The sequence below is a fragment of the Micropterus salmoides genome, unplaced genomic scaffold, assembly GCF_014851395.1.
Source record: "Micropterus salmoides isolate LMB-PRFRI ecotype aquatic unplaced genomic scaffold, ASM1485139v1 Ms_hic_scaffold_11, whole genome shotgun sequence".
NCBI classification, from domain to species: domain Eukaryota; kingdom Metazoa; phylum Chordata; class Actinopteri; order Centrarchiformes; family Centrarchidae; genus Micropterus; species Micropterus salmoides.
The window spans coordinates 28,264,176-28,287,758 of NW_024040152.1; the positions used below are offsets into that span (position 1 = coordinate 28,264,176).

The following is a 23,583-nucleotide window of genomic DNA, read 5'->3' on the forward strand; positions in this document are numbered from 1 at the left end:
CTAATAATTGTTGTGGGTTTTGTGTCAGTCTTAGTCCACTCTGTAGATTGAATAGTTCTGTATCGTAGTCCTAACAGTGGATGCAGTTCAAAGCATGTTGGCCTGTTTTCTCTGGAGCCATTCTACATTACACACCTTGAAAAAAGAGGTGAGCCAAAGTTAAAATATAAAACTTTGAATTGGATATTTTCCAGTACTAACGTACTAGTGAAAGTTCTGTTGTCTTAACATCATTACCGGGCCTAATAAAGTGTCATGTGTTCCTCAGGTTGTGATACCTCGTGGTCCAGTGCAGGCCAAAGGGCTGCTCCTCTCCTGCATTGCTGACCAGAACCCCTGCATATTCTTTGAGCCCAAGATTCTGTACAGAGCAGCAGGTAAGCTGGATTGTATGTAAATATATAACTTGTTAGTTTTGCCCCCCCCCCCCCCTATTTTTTATTTTTTTTAGAAAACAGTTCTCCCTTTTTAGAGGTTTGAGGCGAGACAAACAAACAATATGCCATATTGCAAACAATGTGACATCATTAGGACCACAAGTGTGAAGCAGACCGACTAAATGGGTGGTGAAGTGTTTACAGTGCCGAGCTGAATCCCTCGCTCCATCCTCTCCCTGTGAGGAGGGAAACTGTAGTGTGCAGGGAATCATGGTGAAACTAAAGGCCAGCATGGCTTTGGGCAGGCAGCCGTGCGAAAAGGTGTCCAGAAAAGTTGTGATAATCTGTTAACAGTTGTTGGCAGCTGTTACGAAACAGTGCTGTCTTGGCTACATGATGAGAATTTGATATCCATGATTAAGACGGCACTGGAGGCTTGAAGATGATGTTTAAGCTCATTATAGTAATGAAAGACAGAACCGGAACAGATTGGTACCACCAGCCTCTGATTTTCACAGGTTTTGCCATTTTACTGCTTTGATCAGAGCCAGATGAGATTGTGAAATAGTACAGCCGACTGCTGAGATTATTTTAATTATGGCACTAGGTTGGTGATCGTTGTCCAAAACCTTTCGCTTGTTACAGTGCCAGCAGATCTTAATGTTACTCATCTGCACAAATGGAGTGACTGCATTCATCACATCTCCCTCATGTTTACATTAAAGACTAACAAAATGTATAAAATTTCCAGGGCCAGTCACAGTGAAGTTGATTTGCACATCATTGTAAAAAAAGATATTTGGTTGTAGAAGCGTGATTACTCAAATGTAAAATAAAACTACTGTAGCTCATGTGCTAGCCGAGCGCTATTCACAATAGCTTCTCAAGCTTATTTCTATTTTCTCTGCTGTGCTCTTTACTCCCCTTGGCAATCTGTTTCCAGGACTGTACATCATTCAATGAAGAGTGTTATATAAAGAGGGAAAAATTTGCTCACCACTTGATATCACTCATAAGTTCTCATAGTTCAGTATATAAAATATGTATTTGCACTTAGGGCTGAACAATTTTGGAAAATCTAATTGCAATTTTCTTTCTTTCTTTTTTTTTTTTTTTTTAACTAATATTGCAATTTAATATGCGATTCATTTTAAAGCTCTTTACCTTCTTTATTAGTCAAAATGGACAAGCAGTAAATCAGTCTATAGTATGACCAATACAATATTAGATAGAACAACACTGTTCTTTCTTGTGGGTCAGGCCTGTGTTATGATGAATTAGGTAGAATTATTATTATGAGCAATGGTGGTGAACATGTATCAAATTATAATAATATGAGAAAGATAATTTGAGTCAAGTCATGGCATTAAATAATATGATATAATATCATCAGTTCAACCCAGTTCAACCACCAATTAATGAGTCCTTATCTCAGTTCAAATCTCCTGGGAGTCCATCTTTCTGTATCCCATCAAGCAAATAAAAAAATACTCAGTTTGAGGTTTAATTCAAAAGTTGGCCAACGAAAATAAAACCAAGTGATGCCTCTCATGTTTAATAGACAAGTTTAGTAATTCTCCGACAACACTGGAGTTCCCCCGCAGCCTACGATGCTGGTAAGCAGCGCACTGGCTGTAAGCGGGCAGTAACTCAGGACAGACTGGGCCTCTTTCGGACTTGTGAGTTTGGTTTGAAACGCCATTCACAGATATTTCCTGAGCTGACTGGTGGCTGTGTGTTTTCTCTTGGGTGTCGTGACCAGAGTGTAATCGCAGCCTTTGCGATTAGAAAATCTTGTTTTATTACATCGCGATAATATCGCAAATGCAGTTAATCTTTCAGCCCTAATTTTCACCATTTACCGCTGTATCATAGCTATCTGTAAGCCATTGCTCTTTTGTCGAGCAGTCTATACTCCACCAGAGAAGGTTACTTAAAACATGATGCAACAGAGATAAAAACCTATGATAGCTTCCGCCTTTTTATGTTGAGATAAGTCTTTATTGATCCAGAGGGGAAATAAATAAGTCCAGTTCTCCACATCCTCAGAGGTCAGTACTGTCAAGACAGCTTGCTTTTGGTCCACAGTGCAAATTTTTGGGTTTTACTCAGTGGCTGTGAAAGAATTAACTGACATTTGATTGGTCAAATTGTAATCATGTGTGTTGGAAAATGTATAGTGCTGTCACAGCAAGTCTTTGGGAATGATAATATAATACAACAATGAACTCTCAGATTGATGTGGCAGGAGTTTTTGGCAGTGTTTTTGTTGTAGAATTGTTGCTCAGTTGATATGGATCTCGGTTTATTAGCGTCTTGGGAAGTGATGAGATAGTACATCAGTAATGTGCTGTTTGTGAGGTCTTGTTTGCCATGTTATCTCTTGCAGTATTTCCAGATGGGCTAGTGGGACCAATATAATAGAAACATTTTTAAAAGTCTGTGATATGGGTCAGTCAATCACGTCACCAAAATTGTTGAGACATGTTTATAAGAGAATGTGCTTGCTAACCAGCTGTCTTAGATAAATCCACATTGAAAATGCGTGGTCCTCCTTTTTGTTTCTAGTTCATTTTTAAATATTTTGTATGTTTTAAAAGTTGTATGACAAATTACTAATTCGTCTCACACAGTGGGGTTAGCACTGGTAGCATTTCAGGATTAATTTTGATGTCCAAAAGGAGCAGAGTGAGCCAGCTCTCATGCCAGGTCCCCATGCCCCTAATGATCTCTGACTGGATTATGATGTCATGTTTTTAATTGCTGCAGCCTCGCTTAAGATAAAAACCACACATTTGTCTCAACGAGGCCATACTGTTTTGTGGGACCTGAGATTCCACTTATTAAACCATAACCCAGTTTTCATAATTCAATTTTAACATTCTGCAAAATGCTATTATTCCACTCAGCCTATTTTCTGTCTTGTCTGGATATGATTCACCCAAGCCATTTATGTTGTAACATGTTGAGTCGTCGGGATGGGCAATTTTTCTTTCCTTGACGGCTTCCCGAAGGCTTTAAAGGATCATGGAAGTCATTCAAGGTTTCCAGAAAGGTCTCAAACCCAGCGTCTCCCCAGAGTATTATTACTCAGCCTATTTGTAATTTTGACTTCATGCATTGCCATGTAGGAATGCTTTTAGCAGTTTGGTTCCCCCAAAATTCACTCACACTTTTTCTGTGCTTTGTGTGTTTTGCAGCCAAAGCCATAATGGTGAATGAGGTTCAGAGATAGTTAAAAGACTACATTGGGTGATTATATGTTGTGTCTGGGCAGTATAAATATTGCTAATAAGCTGCATTTTTAAAAGTGATGGCAGTTTGAGTTTATGATAAGTTTTTGCATTGTAATGATTTCCATGGCCGTGCTTCAGTTTTCCAAGACGTTATGAACTATTATTCAAACCATATACTTGCATGCACTTTGTGTTGGAGTTTGGTTCAAAGAGAGGCGGGCTGCGAGGCTCCCCTTTTTGGACTGATGTCCCGTTTATGTGGTCCCTTTTCTGATTGATATCCCAACCCACCAGTGTTTTGTTGTCAAGATTAATTAGGGTTATGGGATTGTAGCTGGCAGCAGATATCATTAGGTCATGCATTAGATTATGCTGATAAAAGCACACTCAGTCTCAGTGAGAGACAAGCTTCTGGAAAAAAACATGAAGAAGCGTTTAAAATGGGCCAGATAAAATGTTTTAGAGTAGGAAATTGTGTTATTTCACGGTCTGTCATTTCACGAGCTTGTCATCTAGTGTATCATTTAGAGGACCGGTCAGTTGGTGATCTAAGTATTTTACATGAAAACCTCAGGGTACATAGTAAAATGATTAATCACTGTTCAGAATAGACTCTTGTTTATTTTGCGCATGTAATGTATACGTAAGCACTGAGGGAATATTAATCTGTTATTGAATGTGTGTGTGTGTTTCACTTAGTGGAGCAGGTTCCTGTGGAGCCCTACACCATCCCACTTTCGCAGGCAGAGATCCTACAGGAAGGAAGTGATGTCACTCTTGTTGCCTGGGGGACACAGGTAGGCGATCCCGTACATCATCGACAGACCGTCAGTGGGTGACTTTAAGTTGTCATCTATCTTTGGATCATTTTCCATGGCCACAGGCACAAAGAAGCCCAATCTCGTCTCCATTAAATGATGTTTAAAGCCACAGAGGCAAGCAGAGGATTAACTTTTAAGTCTATCACAAGCCCCCTTTGTACCAGCAGGGTCTCTCAGCCGGCAGCCTGCGGCTGTATCTACCCAGACATCTCCACAAGGCTGTTCTTGGCTCTCCATGTGTTAACACTTCATGTCTGCTGCACACTTTCCATTGTTGCATTTCTTTTCATTAGAGAGATTTTATTTTCTGCAGCTCGGTATCAAGGTGCCTGAAACTCACCAGGAGTCATCTCTGACTTGGATTGTACCCAGCCACTTGAACGGGCTTATCCGGGCCGTAATGCACCTGGAGCATTGATGGGGGGGGGGGGGCGTTGACGTATGAAAGCTCTTCTTTTTGAAATGGCTCCTTTCCTGTCTCATTACCAGTGCTGCACGATATGAGTAAAATCTGCCATGTGCAATAACACTGTTCAATATTGCAATCATACGATACAGCAAATAAAATAAAAATATTGAAATGTGCATATGTGTGCCAATACAGAGAGCAGGGCAGAGACTGCAGTGTGATAATTAATACTAAGGTTACCCGTTTAATACTGAGTTTCGGTAACTATTAAATGATTATTTTTATTCATTACATATTAGGCAGTCTTTTGCGATGTGTTAAGCCTATTCATATCGCCAACGATGAAAATACGATTTCAGCACTACACATTGCCTGTGCAGATGACAGTAAAGAAGACTGTTTGCACTGTGGAGTGAAAGGACGAGGGCCCAATCCTAAGTTTCTGTACAAGATCCACTTTGCTAAAATTAATTATTCCTTCATAAATTCTTTGTTATTGAGGTTATTTGTTAGCTTGAGGCCAGGGCCTGTATCTTTTCAAACTGGCTTGACTGTTGACAACTCTTCTAGTTGTGATGATTCAGATTTATCAAAGCAATTCTTTTTCAGCCAACAATGCCTGCCAGTAATCATGGACTCAATGAACTTAAGTACTTTATTACACAAATGATGAATTAATGGGAATAACATGCCTACCATGTTTTAAATAGTTGTTTTTAACTTTCTGCTCTATAGGCAAAGTAGTAAGTTAAAAAATACTGGTTTGAACAGTAAGTTTAGATTTATCTACACTTTCTTTACATTTAAAACTATGCGTTTATGTTTTATATAAAGGTGGAATAAGCATTTATTTTGTTGAAACCTCAAATCCAAAGCAAACATGTGTCAGGCAATTTTTTTTTTGTTTGTTTGTTTTTTAGGGGGGCAATTGCAACAGCTTCAATATTATATTGTGTGTATATATGGTAACGTGAAAACACATTTATTGTCACTCACCTTATATTTTTTATTGTCAGCCAATTTGAATTGAAAAATTTCTAATTCGCAACAAATGTGGGACAGAGAGGAATATCCAAACTGCATTAGATTTAAAGGTATTCCTTCCTTTTCTTTTTCCATTTAGATCCATGTGATGAGGGAGGTGGCCAATATGGCGCAAGAGAAACTGGGAGTGTCGTGCGAGCTCATCGATCTACAGACCATCCTGCCCTGGGATGTTGAAGCAGTTTGTAAGGTAACAGAGAGACACGCGCGCACACACAGCAGCCTGAGCAAAAATTCATCTTTAAACTGTGAACAACATCAAGTAACCAAAAATTCTCAAGCTCATTTTCTGTTGAGAAACAATTTCACTTATTTTTCAGAGCTTCCTTCTTGAGCCTATTAACCTGTATTCTAAAATTACTTTTGTAACATAGTCTGTTTATAGCGTTACTTTCATCTTTGGTCACAGACTGTGTAGCATTCCCAAATGATTACACTTCCTTAGATCATTTAGATGATCATTCAGCAATAAATAATATTGTCATTGAAAAGCTTCTGTTCACTGGAATCATCCCCCTACTTTTGTTGTGGCTCTGAGACAATGTTCCTCTGGACAGTGTGGTTCTCTTTGGTGCTTGATAAACAGTATTCCTTCCACAGCTCGTAAGACTATTAGTTGATTTTGCCTCAGCCTTACGTAAGCTATGGCCAAAACAAATTATTTGGGAGAGCTTTGAGAAAGTAGTTGCTTTCCAGTGGGTATTCCATGTTAATTTTGTTTTGAAATCAGGGAAGGAGCATGACACAAGACAGTTTTTGGGAATAGTGGCATAGACAGATTCTTTCCCAGTCGCCATTGGTGAGTGTCTAAACCAGCAGGAGAGTCTAATGTTTGAAAAGCTCTTTAGAATCAATACCAAGGTATTCACAGTGTTATATGCATCCTCTCCACCCTCAGGACACGGCTTTTCCTGTGTCATATGCTGTCTTCTTGTGTCAACACGGCCTCTTTTTGGTTTTTGCCGCTGAATCACCAGATACTTTTTAATTTTGCATATTTATTGTCCAATTTCCATGCTCCCCTGGTGAAACATACAGCTTTGTCAGTAAGCACCATGCTGCTCCTGCTGCCAAGCAAATCATATAACCAACAGTTGAGGCTCAGGCTGAAATTGCGGTAGGAGGGTAGTAATTTAATAGGGAGTAAATTGGGACTGATGGCAGAGACTGTAGTATTGTGCAGGCGCTGAAGAACTTGCAACTCAAAGTGAGCAGTAGTCAGTTACACATTGTTTGTTCGAAGAGGGGACCTCAAGTGAATGTGGTAAATTTTTTTTATTTTGAAGTAGTGTCCCATTAAAACAACTGCCATGAAATTGAATAAAGTGTTTATGTGCTGCTTAGTGTGCCTCATGCCAGGCCTGCCACCTCAGGCTTGTCAACAACATCTCTCCTTGTCATTTCCTCCAACCAAATGCCCTCATGAATGTCTGTCGATAATAAAAACCCATAATCCAATTTCCCCACAGCAGTGTTGTGGGGGGTGTGTGTGTGTGTGTGTGTGTGTGTGTGTGTGTGTGTGTGCGCGCAACACACACACAGATCCTGTTGCCTCTTCCATATTTGGCAGTTAAGTCATTGTTTCATTACATGGATACACTGGTATCCCTAGAGTGTTTTTTTTTTCCTCTCTTCATTGAGACCCAATTTTTCTGCCGTGTTGTACTGGCTGAGCACAGAAGGAGCCTTTTTAATCAAGCAGAATTAATTCCATGCTGAATCATAATTCTTATCACCCAGACATAGGAATACACATTAAGGCCTTTTATTTTATCTTTTAATTAATCTGAAGCACATAGGCAAATATCCAGATGTGCATTAGAAAACAAAGGAGTGCTATGGTGCTGTTTAAATCAACAGAAATAAAAGGTGGTGGAATCAGCACAGCTTTGAAGGCATCAATGCAATATCTTGTTCTGTTCCTTTGATGCATAAAAGGTGCTGAAGGCATAACGCTGAGATTTACCTCTGGTGTCCAAAGGTAGACATGTCTGCTATTGTTTATTTGCAGCGCTTGGCATCACCTTTGCCTCTTTGTGTATGTTTATTTTCGACTATTTTATGACAATTTAGAGATCAAACAATCGATTTAATGGTGAAAATAATTGTCAGATAAAATAATTGTCAGTTGCAGCCCTGCAATTAGTTCAACCAGCTTCTTCCCTACTGTAATTATTATTATTAATAATAACAATAATAATAATAATAATAATAACCCCTTTCTCAAGAAATTTCTTCAAAATAGACACGGGCAGTGAAAGCACACGTTCTGTCATACTAGTGTACATTGAGTATCTGTATAGGTGCACAGTCACTTGCAGCCGTGCACATGCCTAAAGTATAATTTGGGCTCTCCCAGAAATAGAAATGTCCTGTACACCCTGAATGGTGACGTTTCTGCAACAATTGAAAGAATGGACACAAATGCATAAAATGAGAAACCCTGCCCTTCATGTCCTCAGTAACCTCGCACTGTGGTGCCGTAACTACAGCTTGCAGTGCAGCTGCTCTGCGCTGGCATGACATCTAAATGGTTCTGTGGGCGCAGATATTAAGAGCTTCATCACGCAGCAAACCACCCATGCAGAAGTAGTTTAAGTGGAATATCTATATAAAGAACCATTTCAGGGCTGCAAGTAATCATCATTTTCATTGCAGGTTAATCTGTAATTTGAATAATGAACTGATAAATTGTTTACTTAGGTAAATTAGGTTACTTATTGTTTTCAGATTGCTTGTTTTGTCTGACAAGCAGTTCAGAATCAAGAGATTTTTAATTTACAGTGATATAAAACAAAGAAAAGTAAGCAAATCCTCACAGAAGCAGGAAAAAGTGAATGTTAGGCATGTTGATTCTCCCAGACTATAATATGTAAATGTAAAAGATGAAATAATACCATTAAATCACATTTATGTTGCTTAACTATCACTCACATACTCAGTCTCCTGTCAGGCTCTTGGAAAAAGTCAAATTTTTTTCCCCCAGCATTTGGGTAACTTTTTGCTGTTTGACAGATTATTCTTATCCATCCCTTGTGAATGTTCAGTATTTGTCCTCGGGAAATTGCTGCAGTGATTTATCTGTAACCAAAATTATTGACAATTAATTTTCTGTTGACTATAGCCCACCAGAGTTTACACATTCTGGCATCAGCTTTTTTATGTTCGGAGACATGTTGTAGTTCAGCATGTGTCATGCCTTTTCTGATAACTGATGATACCAGACCATAATAACAAAGTATTGGCAGGGGCCTAGATTGTATTTTCAAAACTGCAGATGATATTGTGTACTCCTGAGGCCTCTTATAGTGTTACAGCCTAGTTGACATGTTTTTTTGACTTAGTAAATAAATGGTTAAGAGTTTGTGGAGCCTTTTTGTAAAGGCTGTTATCCTTTGATGAATAGATCCTTGGGACCAATGCTATTCTTAGCTTTAGAGAGGGAGTATCCAAGACATTGTGTCAACTTCTTAATTCAAAAGATTGTACACCTGGTGTCCAGCTTTTCCGGTATGCACACATCTTTGTAAAGCAGGCTTTTTGCAGCGCTTATTAACTGGCCGTCAGATGCGGTGAGGGTGCAGACAGTAAGATAGGCCGCAGACACACATCCGGCTCCTGACAGCCAATTAAAATTTCCTGTGAGTCACATTTACCTCGCATATCTCGCAGTCAAGGATGTGTGCACATGTCTGTGTTGTGCGGTGAGCTGATTTATATGTAGCCTGTGTGTTGTTTTTGAACGTGGATGTATAAAATAAATTATGTGTCTTTCAGCATGAGAGATCATTAAGGCAGCACTCTGAAGGAACATGCCATCTATCTGTTTCCTGAGGGATCCATTCTGGCAGCCATCAACTATACTTGGATCTAAATATATTCAACCATCTCGTTGACAAAGGGACTCATGGGCAGAAATTGCTGTAAACGTAGAGAAAAAAATGTGTATTTTATTTTGTCCTGCTATCTAGAGCGGCCCAGTAAATGTAATAGTTGTTCTTTAAGGGATAAACAAAATGGCCGGTTTAGCTTTGCCAGACCAATGGCTCAGATGATATGCTGCGGAAAGTCTCCCTGGCTTGCTTGGTCAGAGGACATGTGGAGATGTAGTTGTGTAAAGATGCTCATGTTAGGAGCACATGCTGCATGAAAGCTTTTTGTCTCCGCACTGAGCAGTCTGCTTCACTCTCTATTTTTTATTGGCTTTTATTGTTGTGCAGATGGCCAGTTATCCAGCTTTTCCGTCCGTTCTTACATAAATCTACATTTGTTTGACTTGGCTTTGAGTAGGTCAGTCAGCAGTATTAAAAAATCTGCTCCCATTATTGCATTAGTCCATCGTTGATGATTCAGCCTCATTCTCAGGTTTTCCAGACTCCACATCCGGCCAGTGAGGAATTAGAGGCTCGGCAGGGCCTGTCCGTAATACAGTCATTGGTTCTTTAACCACGATTGGACACAGTACTCCCACAGCACCACATACAAGTCCTGCTGGGCAACAGCTCATCCACCCAGGAAACCTTATGGACCCCCCCCTTCCCCTCAAGGATTTTCTACTTACTGTAAGTTCTTAACTGTGTAACTGCTCTGTCCTCCATCAAGCACATCTGCCGTTCTAAACAGGTCTGTCCAAGACTATCCCACTGCCATCAATTGGCTGATGTGGCCAAGATGGCTACAAAGTCTTCATTTGTTTGTCACCCATAAAAGTAAAAGTCATGTTTTCTATTTTACCAGAACTGGATCTTTGCCCACCTTTATCCCTCCTTGGCTGTCACTTTGGATCAAGTCAAGTTGGAGCAAAAGGAACATGTGATCTGAATTATTTCACATGTAACCCATATATGGTAACTTGCGCAGTGGCCGTTGGATTGCTTGGTTCCTGGTATTGCTGCTTGCAGTGTTGTCGGGGGGAGTGCCAGTTCTGAGCGAGCCGATTGCTTGAACATGGAACTGCTGCTTGTAGCATTGTCGAGGACCGCGATATGGCTGCCCGCTCCTGTCGACTTCACACTCAACACGGCACTCCAATGGGTCTTCAGCAATCCACCCACCAAGTGGAGTCAATCAGATGAACTCAAGATATGCACATACACATACATATAAACGGACAGATTCTTTCCTTTATAGACTTATAATGCTGATAGAGTGCCACTTATTTGGCCAAATGGACATATCTACACATGTCTACTAAATGTGGTTGCAATGGTACAGAGCTTTTAGGAGATATGACATTTTTTTGTAATATAAGCAATTTTAAATTCAAAATCTGGTGACGATGGCTCAAAATTACAGTAGCGAAAAAACTGCAAATTATTGGCACACAATCAACATACATGCAAATGGGCTGAACGATGTGCAAAAAATTATAATTTTGCATTATCTTGACAGATATTGCTATGGTGATATAAATCACAATTTTAGTGGCAATGGTAATATTTGCAAAAATGAAAAACAATGATGTGGTGATTTTTTTTATTTTTTTTATTTTTTTTGCTATGGTCTGTACCAAACTACGTAGCATGTTCCCATGTCTGGTGAAGACGATTTTTAAGCCCTGACATCTCTGTAGTGCCATAAGGCTTCATTTATATAATGGTATGTTGTGACACATTTAAGTTATTTCAAAAATCGCTGCTCCTACGATTTGGAAATTGCTCTTGGCAGTGTTTCGATTTCCATTAATTGTTCAGCCCTAATGGGCGTAGCTTATATGGATCGAATTGTCCACAGAATCCAGGAAAGACTTATTATACCACTACCATCTGGTCAAATTGCACCAAATTTGACACTCCCCTGGGTCCTCAGCACCATACCAAGTGTGAAGTGGCCTGGATGAACAGTTGCCGAGAAAATAGAAGGATGTACGGACGGAGATTCCTTATCCTTATTTTTAGATGCTTTTTTGTGAAAAGTCAGATGAGGTTGTACCATTGACGTTGTTCCATTTGTTTCTGGTGCCTCCGCTGCCAGACTTGGGTAAAAAAGCCTGCAGGTGAGTCGGCAGATTAGTTGAGTATCACTCTTGATCAGCATTTTCCTGTGCTGAAAGCGAGCTGTGCATTATTGCACACCATTCCCACAACTGACCAGAGCTGAAAGCATACTTTCCTTCTTTTTCTGATGAATGTATTCAACTAGTCCACTTTACATAACTAATACTTTTTGACATCAAGATGTAGTAGGCCAACAGTCTGTCACTGTAAGGAGTGGTCACATCTTGTGGGGGGATAAAGCTGTTTTTATTTATTGGTATCTCTTTGTTACTCGCGGCGCTCAAAGCTGGGTCTGTTCCTAATATCTTTGCCATTCTCACTCTCTAAGTGTTGTTGGACACATCCTACAGATGTTTGTTCATTTCAACCACTGGGAGTAAGTAAGTCTTTGCACATCCTTTTTAGCAAGTCTGTGCTAGCCTGTGAGTTTGCAAGTCCCATCTGATCCTATAAAAGACCTGAAGTCATACTCCATCCAAAATCTGTCTTATGAGTATTAAACACTCTCTCAGCCTCTGTGGGCTTTAAAGGTGGATGTAAAATGTTTTAGTTTGCTCCTTCTCGAACATTGGCTGTGGCTGGGTTGAATTCTTGTTTGTCCATGTCTATCATAATTCATATCTCTGCTGTCCTCCTGTATAATTAGACTGTGACCTTGTTTACTCAGCATGCAAGGGTCTGGCAGGGTAAAAGTAGTCAGGAAGACCCCCTGTGTGGAATTCTGTGAGGTATCTAGACCTTTGATGAAGACTTCATGCAGAGAAGATGGATTGAAAAATGAGAATTCATGTGTTAAAATGGCTGTATGAATGGATCCATTTTCAATTACATACTATTGGTGACAACAGCTTTGTGTTAGGAACACTGTGGCTGCGTGACTTCTGTCGTGTATCCCTACACAACACCACAGCAATGAACATGTGGCCTGCAAACACAAAGAGGGCAGTAACTTTGAATTTGCAAGATCAGATGCAGAAGCATCATATTATTCACACTGTATTAAAATGGTGTGTGTGTATGTTTTTGATTTCCATGAGCTGAAAGCCATAATCAATATTAAAACAAAAAATGTTTCAAATATTTCATTTTGTGTAATGAATCGTGTGTGTGTGTGTGTGTGTCCAAAGACTTTAACAGACATTACAAAGCCTAATGTTTTAAACAATAGCTGCTTTCCCTCTAACCTGTAGCAAACCTGTCAGAATAATGACATGTCAAAGCAGTTTCTTTATTTATTTTTTATCTCATCAAACGTGGTGAAAAATGGCCAGTGGCATTAAAATGTTTCCAGTTTTCCGTTCATCCGTCAGGTGAACGCCTGGAAGAAATTTCTTTAAGTTTTGCACAGACATCCACCTGGACACAAGAATGATTAGATGTTTGGCCAAAACTCAAGAATTAATGACCATTTTTCACAGTTCCAGGTCAGACACTGAATAGGTGACACTTTAGATGTAAAAGTCATTGATACCTCAAAATAGGTTTCTTGGCCATAATTTAAGAATGAACTGGGGGGTTCCAGATTTCACACACATGTTGACTGGGACAATGAGTAAACAATATTTAATATAGTACGGGTCCTTCCTCCATCTCGTCCGGTCTGCCTTTCGCTTCCTGCCTCATTCTGAATTTTGAACATCATCAGAATCACGTGACTGCAAACAACGTATTGAAGAGCGCCTAGCTAATTGTGATCTTGTGAATGAGTTTCACCTACAGCTCATAGAGAGGCTTTGCATCTAAAAATGCCAGGAGAAAACAAAATCACCATTTTGTGTAGCTATACTCACGTCACATCAATATAGTAATAACATCCATTTAGCCTAAATTTACACATACCTTTTTTTTTTTTTTCCATTCAATTCCTTTCAAGTAATCACTACACACTGTATATTATGAGTCTGGACAGCCATGAATGTAAACTACCACTTGACAAGTTGGCAGAGGCATACAGCTGCAGGGCGGTAATTCTAGCTGATAATGTGACATCTTGATTTGCAAAACCATCTACCGAGTATGAATATTTGGCAATACCAATGCTACGCTCTCAGGACTTGAGATGGCCTGTAGGTCCCTGGTATGCCTGCTAACAGTTTTCTGCAGCTCATTGTCTTCTCTTAAATGTGTGTGAACTTCCTGCCTCAATAGATGTGTCTCTTGGCCTGCGCTCCAGCTAAGGTCCCTGTGATTGCAGCGCTGCCTGGATCTCAGCCCTCTTAGTGATGCAACCAATTTGGCTGAACCTGTTAAACCCTCAAAAACACATGCAGGAGGAGTCATTTAAGGACTTACAGTGCACAAGTGCGGGTGCTTAGGAGGAATGTGCAGCAGATCTGCTTTGATTCTTGGAAGTGATGCAGGTTGCAGTGTCTGCGTGTTATGAGTGCTCTGTTGACTCACTGTAAGACCTCTTTATCAAGGCTGTGCTTACCCTCTCACCCTCTCTTAATGGTTTCAAGCTGTAAAGTGCATCCTGACCCAAAGACGGAAGGTAAATGCTGTGTATGGAAGCTGGCATGAGTCAGGCAGGACGCGGTATGCTCAGACATGTTTGTTTGTCATCCACTGAGGTGGAAAAAGACATGAAAGCAAATGGAGTGGGGCAACCACCAGTGTTTTCTGCTCAATGTCAGGTTTAACATGTTGTTCATGTCTTGATGGCTGTGGCTGTTATTGTTTTTAATACCACCTACTATAATTATATGGGTGAATGATCTGCCATTCTAAGTGGCCATGAAGAGACTTTAGCAGTGCAGTGCAACATGGGCTGATGGAAAATATTCCAAAAGTGTTACCACATATTAATGTGGGACATAATCATTAAAACGTTGATACTTTAAAACATTTGACTGTCTGTATTTATGCAAAACTGATCCCGGCTTCTTCAGATGGAAACAATTTTTTGATAATGAATTAAAAAAAAAAAAACTGAAGCCATTTCTTTACTTACTTTTACTTTAAACCTCAACTTTAATATTTATGACTAAAAAGTAGCCTGGCTGTTGCTTTCAGTGGGAAAACCAAACAAGCAACATCAATGCACTGAGTTTTACCCCAAACCTCACTCTTCTCAGCCTCTTCTGAACATGTTTTGGAAAATTTGATCTAATATGAAAATGTTTGAGCGTCAAAGTGATTGTGGTTAAGTGAGCTTTCAGTTTGATGATCAGTTTTCCTTATGACAAGAATCTGCCAGGGGTTTTTCACGTTTCCCTCTGCCACATCTGGCAGTAGTGCTTTTAATAACTCTATAATAAAGCATTTTGCTCCATTCAAAAGTAAATGATGATGATGTCAGCTTATTAATGATCGACAAGTTGAAGCATTTATTTTTGTCAGGTGGTCAGTGGAAAAAAATTAAATGATTCCCACCACTTAAGAAGTCTGCTTTGACATCTACCACTCATAGCTAGCAGCCTCATTATCCTTGTGTTCCAGCCACTATCATGTTGAGTTATGAAAATGTGTGGAGCCCGTCCAGTGGAGCCAGGTTTCTGAATGGCCACATGGAAATTTGTTAAAACAAGTCTGCTGTCAAATACTGGTTCAGATGCACACATGCACGCTTGATGCTGTTTGCTGCATGTGTACATGGCACACCACATGATGTCGCCCACCGGTAGAGATACACCCCTCCTCTTTATTTGAGATAGGACAGCATCTCATTACATAATCTGAACACATCACTTCTCATCCATGTTCTAGTGAAAAAGTACAGTAAAAGTGATAGCTAATTCTTTTTTTTCTTTTTTTTTATTGCCAACCAGAAAGCTGAACCTTGAGCTTGTCATTATGATAATGTAGAACAGCACATCATGATGGCCTTCAGCTGATGGCCCAGGACCTGCCTGTTTCTGCTGTGTTTAGGACACACAGTTATCATGAAGGGCTTGTTTTCACTGTATTTTAGAGTAGTGTTATTTAAATAAGCTACAATTTTAAAAATAAAATAAAAAATTACAGCAAAACTGCAATGGATAGAAAACTTTTTTTAATGTTACATTTGAATCCATAATATGAATAAAGTCATAAGTCAGTAAGGACATAATTCATAATTTAGCTGTTTTTTCTCTTGGCTTTTAATGTTTTTTTTCCTCTTGTTGCCCATAGTAATGGCTTCAAACTTAGCTTGTATATTTTTTTTCTTTTTTTTAACCTTCTGTATTTGTTGCAGAAAGAAATGAATTAATATTAAGACTACTATTAACACTCCACTACTAGGTTTCTGTAACAGTTGCTCTGAAATTACAGAGGTGATTGATAGAAGATCAAGATGGCGATTTACAACCAGGTGTACTTTGTAGTTGTAGGGAGTATGAAGAAATAATTTTAGTGTCTCAGGGAATTCTAATTTGGTAAAAAGAAATGTATATCTGGTGTAAGGCTGATTTTCACAATCATTGTATTGTCACTACCAGCCATGACAGGCTCTCAACAACTTAACACCACATGCTGTGATTGGGAGTATTCAACTAGTCAGCAAGTGAGCCAGAGTAATGGAGAAATTGTTTTGAAGTAAGTCCAGGCTACTCCTCCTGTAGTGTAACTGTCGGTAAGCAGTCTGTGGAAATACGCACTCACTGTCGGTTTATGTTTTTAATACATCCGTGGTCTACCCTCTGTCCTTGTGATAATGGCAGCTAAAGTTACTAGAGTTATAGTTTGGTATTTGTTTGCATAATGTTAACTAAATGTTTATTGTTGTAACTAAACTGCTTAAGTGCAGAAGTGGTCCTCCTTCTGTCGTTTTTGGCAGTTACCAAACAGCTTCAGGTGCAGTAACACTCCTTCTAGACTGGAGGAGGGCCAACCCCGATTTGCATGTAATCCGATTTGTGATGGGGCCAACAGACCTCCATATATAAATTTAAATTAAAGTGTCTTTAATCTCATAATCTGGATATGAGACTTTTTAAATGACAAGTGATACTAATTATAACAAATAGTTGGATACAAGCATTGTATAATTCATCATGCCTTTTCTAATGCAGTGATGTTTTTCTTCTGAATAGGTATATTATTGTTCCAGTGTCTAAAGAAGCAGTATGTGAATACCATGTGTAGAAATGTGTAATTTTAAGTTAATAAAAGACTGAGAGAAAGGAAAAAAATAAGTAATGTAGTGTTATTAAGTTGAGCACTAACCATCCGCAAACACGCTCATGTGTTTGTCTAAGATGTCATGTCACCCATTAGTTATTTGCTATTATGTGTCATCATCTAACGAGCACACAAAATTTCACATTATTAGTCTGCATGATGTTGGAAATGTGCTGGAAATTCTTTTTTCAAAGGATCAAAGTGAGTCTGCGGTGTGCCAGAGGATTGTTACCTGAAAAACACACCAGGCACTGTCTATTGGGAAAAACTTTGAACATTCAATCAGTATATCAAATGGGAGTTTTGTTCACAAAAAATGTTGTGGAATATTATTGTGAGCCCACATTATTTAATTTCGCAGTGTAGATTTTGCCCTTGTCTTTGTGAAACCTGGCCACAATTTTCACCCAGCGCACTGGTGAGCAGACCCCTCCTTTATCTGAATCTGTGGTCTGGAGCCCGGCCAAGGAAGGGGCCAGGCAGGCAGCCTGCTAGCGATTAGACGGGCCGTGCTCACGCCTGTGTTTCCCTTTCAGTTGAGGGGTCTCAGCCAGTATCTGCTCACTGGCCCACGACAACACTCCTAATATCTTTGGCTCACTGTCACACACACACACTGGAAACAATCAAAGTAGAAGAAAATGGCACAGGAAGAAAGTGGCCAGAGGTTTGGGCCCCACTCCCTGCATTCGTATTATTGTAGCCCACGTTTGTAATTACAATGTTAACATTGAATCGTGGACTGAACCAGCAGGACTTTGTGGAGAGAGACAGAAAACATGTGGGGCAGGAGAGAGCCAGTTAAGGGGGGGGGGGGGATTTGGGGTAAGGGGGGGTCATACGGCTGATTGGCTGATGTGTGTGTCATAACTCTGTCATGTGTGCTGCTGCAACAGTGTCTCGGTGGTTATATCAGTGGAAAATTACTCATGGTTGTTTTTCGGTGATGGGTCCAGCTCCTCATTCTCTCCCCTGGTGTCGCTGGTAAAAAGTATGGCATAATGCAACACTGCAAAAAGAATAAACCCTTAACCACCACTTTACAGCATATGGGTAATTTATCTATATTAGATGTGTACATCACAAAATTTGTAGTTAATGAACGCAATTTGTGGTCCACCAAAAATGTTTAAGATGTAGTAGTCTGCTACTGACTACTTTTCCATTCCTCTGCCTGGCCATAGCTGATGCTCACATTCCACAGCTAGGCACTGGAGATTTCTCAAATTTTTCCCAGTGTCACTCACTGGAGAAATATGTCCAAATCCACAAATTGTATAGGTTCGTAGTTCTGTTAGACATTGAGAAGAAACTTTCGTGGTTGTTGGCTGTTGTTTTTAAGAGGCAGGCTAGCTAGTGATTACCACAGATCAGTCACCCACCCCAGACTGTCTCCCATACAGATCAAACAGATAAGAATAATTACCAGAGACTGTTGAAAATGGGCGCAAAAATCAAAATGAGATGGGGAAATCACACTTTTGTGTTTCAGCTCTCTCATGCAGTGATTGTTGGATAAACACTGTTACCATACTATATGATAATGACAATAATTTTGTTATGAAACAATCCCTCTAAAAGTAAAAGGCACTTAAGATTGGACCAGTTGTGGCTTGTTTGGGCCAGGTCGTCAGTTTTCCACTGCAGAGGACGATTTAGTTAGGGAGCCTTGGCCAGAGGTGTGGGCAGATTGAGATCATCGAGGGCAGTCTGTAGGCCGATAGCAGGTCTGAGTGGAAAAGGAAGAGTTTTTGAAGTCACATGGAGACACAGACATCCAAGAGGTCCGCTCGGATACAACGCACACCACCAGACCAGGTCCTTTTTAAAAGTCATGTATAAATCATGAAATTAGTTCCAGAAACTGAAACCAAACCAAAAAGTAATATAAAAAAATCATCAATCATTTTTATGTTTTTCTTTTCAGAACAGCTCTTACAATTAATAGAAAACACATTTACTAATGTGTTATGCAGTTCTTTCTTGCAATATTTTGAAATTCCCTTTCAAACATGATTGGGATTTATTAACAATTAGTTAAACTCTTAATTATGTTCATGTTTTACTGTCCATTTATTGTCTTTAAACTGTCATTGGCTTTTGACAACGTTTTGACTACACTTCAGAGTTTCCAGTTTGGCCAGCACTTCTTTTAAAATGAAGTTTCTGAAGTTAGAGTTTTCCTAAAGTTAAAGCACATTTTTCGGTTTTCAAAAAGAAAAGAAATTAAAGCTGCAAGCAGCATTCGGCGGGCCCTCGCACGTGTAGCGCGTTGAGGTGTGAGGCGGCCGCGTTGCAGATTTAGTTAGTTAAAGTATGGAGTGTGTGGTTTTTAAAAAAAAAAATATATATATATATATATATATACAGTGGGTAAGGAAAGTATTCAGACCCCTTTAAATTTTTCACTCTTTGTTTCATTGCAGCCATTTTCCAAAAATCAAAAAAGTTCATTTTATTTCTCAGTAATGTACACTCAGCACCCTATCTTGACAGAAAAAAACAGAAATGTAGAAATTTTTGCAAATTCATTAAAAAAGAAAAACTGAAATATCACATGGTCATAAGTATTCAGACCCTTTGCCGTGACACTCATATTGAACTCAGGTGCTGTCTATTTCTTCTGATCATCCTTGAGATGGTTCTACACCTTCATTTGAGTCCAGCTGTGTTTGATTATACTGATTGGACTTGATTAGGAAAGCCACACACCTGTCTATATAAGACCTTACAGCTCACAGTTCATGTCAGAGCAAATGAGAATCATGAGGTCAAAGGAACTGCCTGAAGAGCTCAGAGACGGAATTGTGGCAAGGCACAGATCTGGCCAAGGTTACAAAAAAATTTCTGCTGCACTTAAGGTTCCTAAGAGCACAGTGACCTCCATAATCCTCAAATGGAAGACGTTTGGGACGACCAGAACCCTTCCTAGAGCTGGCCGTCCGGCCAAACTGAGCTATCGGGGGAGAAGAGCCTTGGTGAGAGAGGTAAAGAAGAACCCAAAGGTCACTGTGGCTGAGCTCCAGAGATGCAGTCGGGAGATGGGAGAAAGTTGTAGTAAGTCAACCATCACTGCAGCAATCCACCAGTCGGGGCTTTATGGCAGAGTGGCCCGACGGAAGCCTCTCCTCAGTGCAAGACACATGAAAGCCCGCATGGAGTTTGCTAAAAAACACCTGAAGGACTCCAAGATGGTGATAAATAAGATCCTCTGGTCTGATGAGACCAAGATAGAACTTTTTGGCCTTAATTCTAAGCGGTATGTGTGGAGAAAACCAGGCACTGCTCATCACCTGTCCAATACAGTCTCAACAGTGAAGCATGGTGGTGGCAGCATCATGCTGTGGGGGTGTTTTTCAGCTGCAGGGACAGGACGACTGGTTGCAATCGAGGGAAAGATGAATGCGGCCAAGTACAGGGATATCCTGGACGAAAACCTTTTCCAGAGTGCTCTGGACCTCAGACTGGGCTGAAGGTTTACCTTCCAACAAGACAATGACCCTAAGCACACCGCTAAAATAACGAAGGAGTGGCTTCACAACAACTCCGTGGCTGTTCTTGAATGGCCCAGCCAGAGCCCTGACTTAAACCCAATTGAGCATCTCTGGAGAGACCTGAAAATGGCTGTCCACCAACGTTTACCATCCAACCTGACAGAACTGGAGAGGATCTGCAAGGAGGAATGGCAGAGGATACCCAAATCCAGATGTGAAAAACTTGTTGCATCTTTCCCAAAACGACTCATGGCTGTATTAGATCAAAAGGGTGCTTCTACTAAATACTGAGCAAAGGGTCTGAATACTTATGACCATGTGATATTTCGGTTTTTCTTTTTTAATAAATTTGCAAAAATTTCTACATTTCTGTTTTTTTTTTCTGTCAAGATGGGGTGCTGAGTGTACATTACTGAGAAATAAAATGAACTTTTTTGATTTTTGGAAAATGGCTGCAATGAAACAAAGAGTGAAAAATTTAAAGGCGTCTGAATACTTTCCGTACCCACTGTGTGTGTGTGTGTGTGTGTGTGTGTATGTATGTATGTATATATATATATGTGTGTATGTATGTGTGTATATATATATATATATATATATATATATATATATATATATATATATATATATATATATATATATATATATATATATATATATATATATATATATATATATATATATATATATATATATATATATATATATATAATCTCCCCTAAAAGAACCATAAAATTCAACATGGCCTGTTGTGTTTAGGGCATCGCTCCAAGAGGCTTTTTTGTACATATTAACATGATACATGTGCCACAAATTTCATACATGTAGGTAAAATGTGCCGCGGGGGCTGCTTTGTTGAAGATCACTTCCTGTTGCCAGTAGGTGGCGCGCTGATTATGGGTGAATGTTGTCTTGTACATGTGTTTAGGGCAGGACTCTTTTCAAACGTGTAAAATCTGGTACAGATGTGAGCATGTACCGTCAAGTTACAACAACTTCCTGTGTCATGCGGAAGAGTTCAACTTTGCAACCACGCCACTGCAAAGTCACGAGTTATACAACATGGCTTCATCAATGTGTTATGGGTTTTCTGGGACAGTTTTGAAGTTGATACGTCCAACCTGCTAGGAGTTGTACATTACAGCATAAAATGTGTCATTTCCTGTTGCCAGCAGGTGGCGCAATGACTTTGAGTGAATATTGGCACGTGGATGTTTTCAGAGCAGGACTTTTGTTATACTAAATTTGGTGCAGATGTGATCATGTGTACTGTAGTTATAACATCTTCCTGTTTCATGGCGAATCACCAATTTTCAATGACACGCCACAGACAAACTGGTTGACTTGTTATAACCGTTGGAATAACTTTTAATCGTCAGTGGGTTTAGAGTGCACAACGAAAATTTGAAGTTGATCAGACTAAATCCGTAGGACGAGTTTGTTAAAGTGAGAGTGTGTAAATCGCCAAAAATGACCATTAAATCCAAAATGGCCAACTTACTGTTGGGTGTCTGGCATCGCTCCAAGAGGCTTTTTTGGATGTCTGGACATGATACATTTGCCACAGAAATTTCGTACACGTAGGTGAAACTTTTTCCGGGGGCTGCTCTGTAGGGGGCGCTAGCGAGCCATTTTACCACACCCATGCGCAAAACCCATAAAATAGGAAAATTTTCGCTGTCTGAATTATGTGCAAAGTTTGGTGAGTTCTTGAGTATGTTTTGCGCCCCCAAAATTGAGGTTACTTTACAGAAAAGAAAAAAATCCCTTTCAGTTTCAAAAAATTTAAGAACCACTGGTTTACACTAATGTCCAAAAATAATATTTAGGGCCCGAGAACAAACTGTGCGCCCCTTCAGCAGCCAAAAAATGTTATATAAACTTATGTTCTTATCAATCATAAACAATATTGGTGGAGTGACAAATGAAAAGGGAGCCCAGATGAGTTCGATTGACGTAAAAGAAACGATTCAGGTGACCACTATAGCATCCGCTATTTTTTTTTTTTTTTTTCCGTACATAAATCATGTTTATTCAACTTAACTTGACTCCATATTGCACCCCCCCCCCCACCCCCCCCAATTGATTGGCCTAAGAAAGCTCTGACTCATCTGTATGTCCCTGCCAGTCTTTGCTGTAATAGGGCTGTACATGAAATGGTTGTTGAAATAAGTCACTACTTTTTGCCCTTACACTCAGGATTTGTCACCAAGTAGTAGAAAAACAAAACTTACGTGTGTTCATAACATACTGTATGTGCACAACAACCTATTTTTGTTTTTTGTTAATCTGGCACATAAACAAGGAACTGTCACTGTTTTTAAAAGAGACAATAGATTTGGGACATGGATGATTTTTCAAAGTATTTATGGGAACCAGATGCAGTCGCCTCTGTGATGTCCCTATGCTCCTGTAGGAATGTCACGGGGTACTGGGATGCATTAAACAAGCTTCCTGTTGTGGAGGTTTGTGAAGTGCTGCAGCAGGGGGTTTGTGTTAGTTTTCTTCTTCATAATGTACCTCATTTATTATATCTTGTGGTGACCTTTTTAAGGTGGTTTAATGAAATTGTGGAGTTGTCTTGTGATGCTACTGCCCCCATAAAGCACTACTCTTTCATTGTATTTTCTTTTGATTATTGTCCATAAAAGGTGAACACATGGAAATAACCTTTCACTGTTATGATTATGTGGGTGGACACTGAGACATTTGTTTCCTCATCTTAGTTGCTAGGAAGGTTTGACTCTTATATGTTGAACATTCCTATCAGCAATGCTTTAACACAATGTAACAATGTAAACAGTTGTTTATTTTGTCTGACCAATGGTACAAAACCCCGAAAAGCAACGTATCTCCATATTGAAGAAACAGGAGAATCAGAGAATGTTTGTCATTTTTTCTCATATTGTAAAAAAAAATTACTGCAAAAATTAATTATCTAAACAGATGCCAATGAACTTCGATTCAGCTGACTGTTTAATTGACTAGTGTTTTCAACATAAGTAGAGGAAAAACACTGTCACATGACTTTGACAAAACTCAGTGCTATAAACTTCACAATGGTAGTTTTTATTGAATGGCAATGGATTACATCCTACACAGGGAT

General features: G+C 39.6%; 1 protein-coding gene across 3 annotated transcripts in view; it reads left to right on the forward strand.

Moving 5' to 3' along the window:
* Positions 1-23,583, forward strand: part of bckdhb (branched chain keto acid dehydrogenase E1 subunit beta) — a 59,073-nt gene that overhangs the window by 11,186 nt on the left and 24,304 nt on the right. Inside the window, exons 6-10 of one of the 3 annotated variants that reach the window (XR_005443471.1) lie at positions 269-377; positions 4,313-4,410; positions 5,967-6,077; positions 10,253-10,449; positions 10,625-12,965. Coding sequence is in view for 2 of the 3 variants with exons in the window: in XM_038712108.1 (XP_038568036.1) it covers positions 269-377; positions 4,313-4,410; positions 5,967-6,077; positions 10,253-10,333 (399 nt within the window). In the remaining variant the exon portion in view is untranslated. Of the gene's footprint in view, positions 1-268; positions 378-4,312; positions 4,411-5,966; positions 6,078-10,252; positions 10,492-10,624; positions 12,966-23,583 lie in introns of those variants that run through there. The other 2 variants (XM_038712108.1, XM_038712107.1) reach the window with 2 other exon arrangements.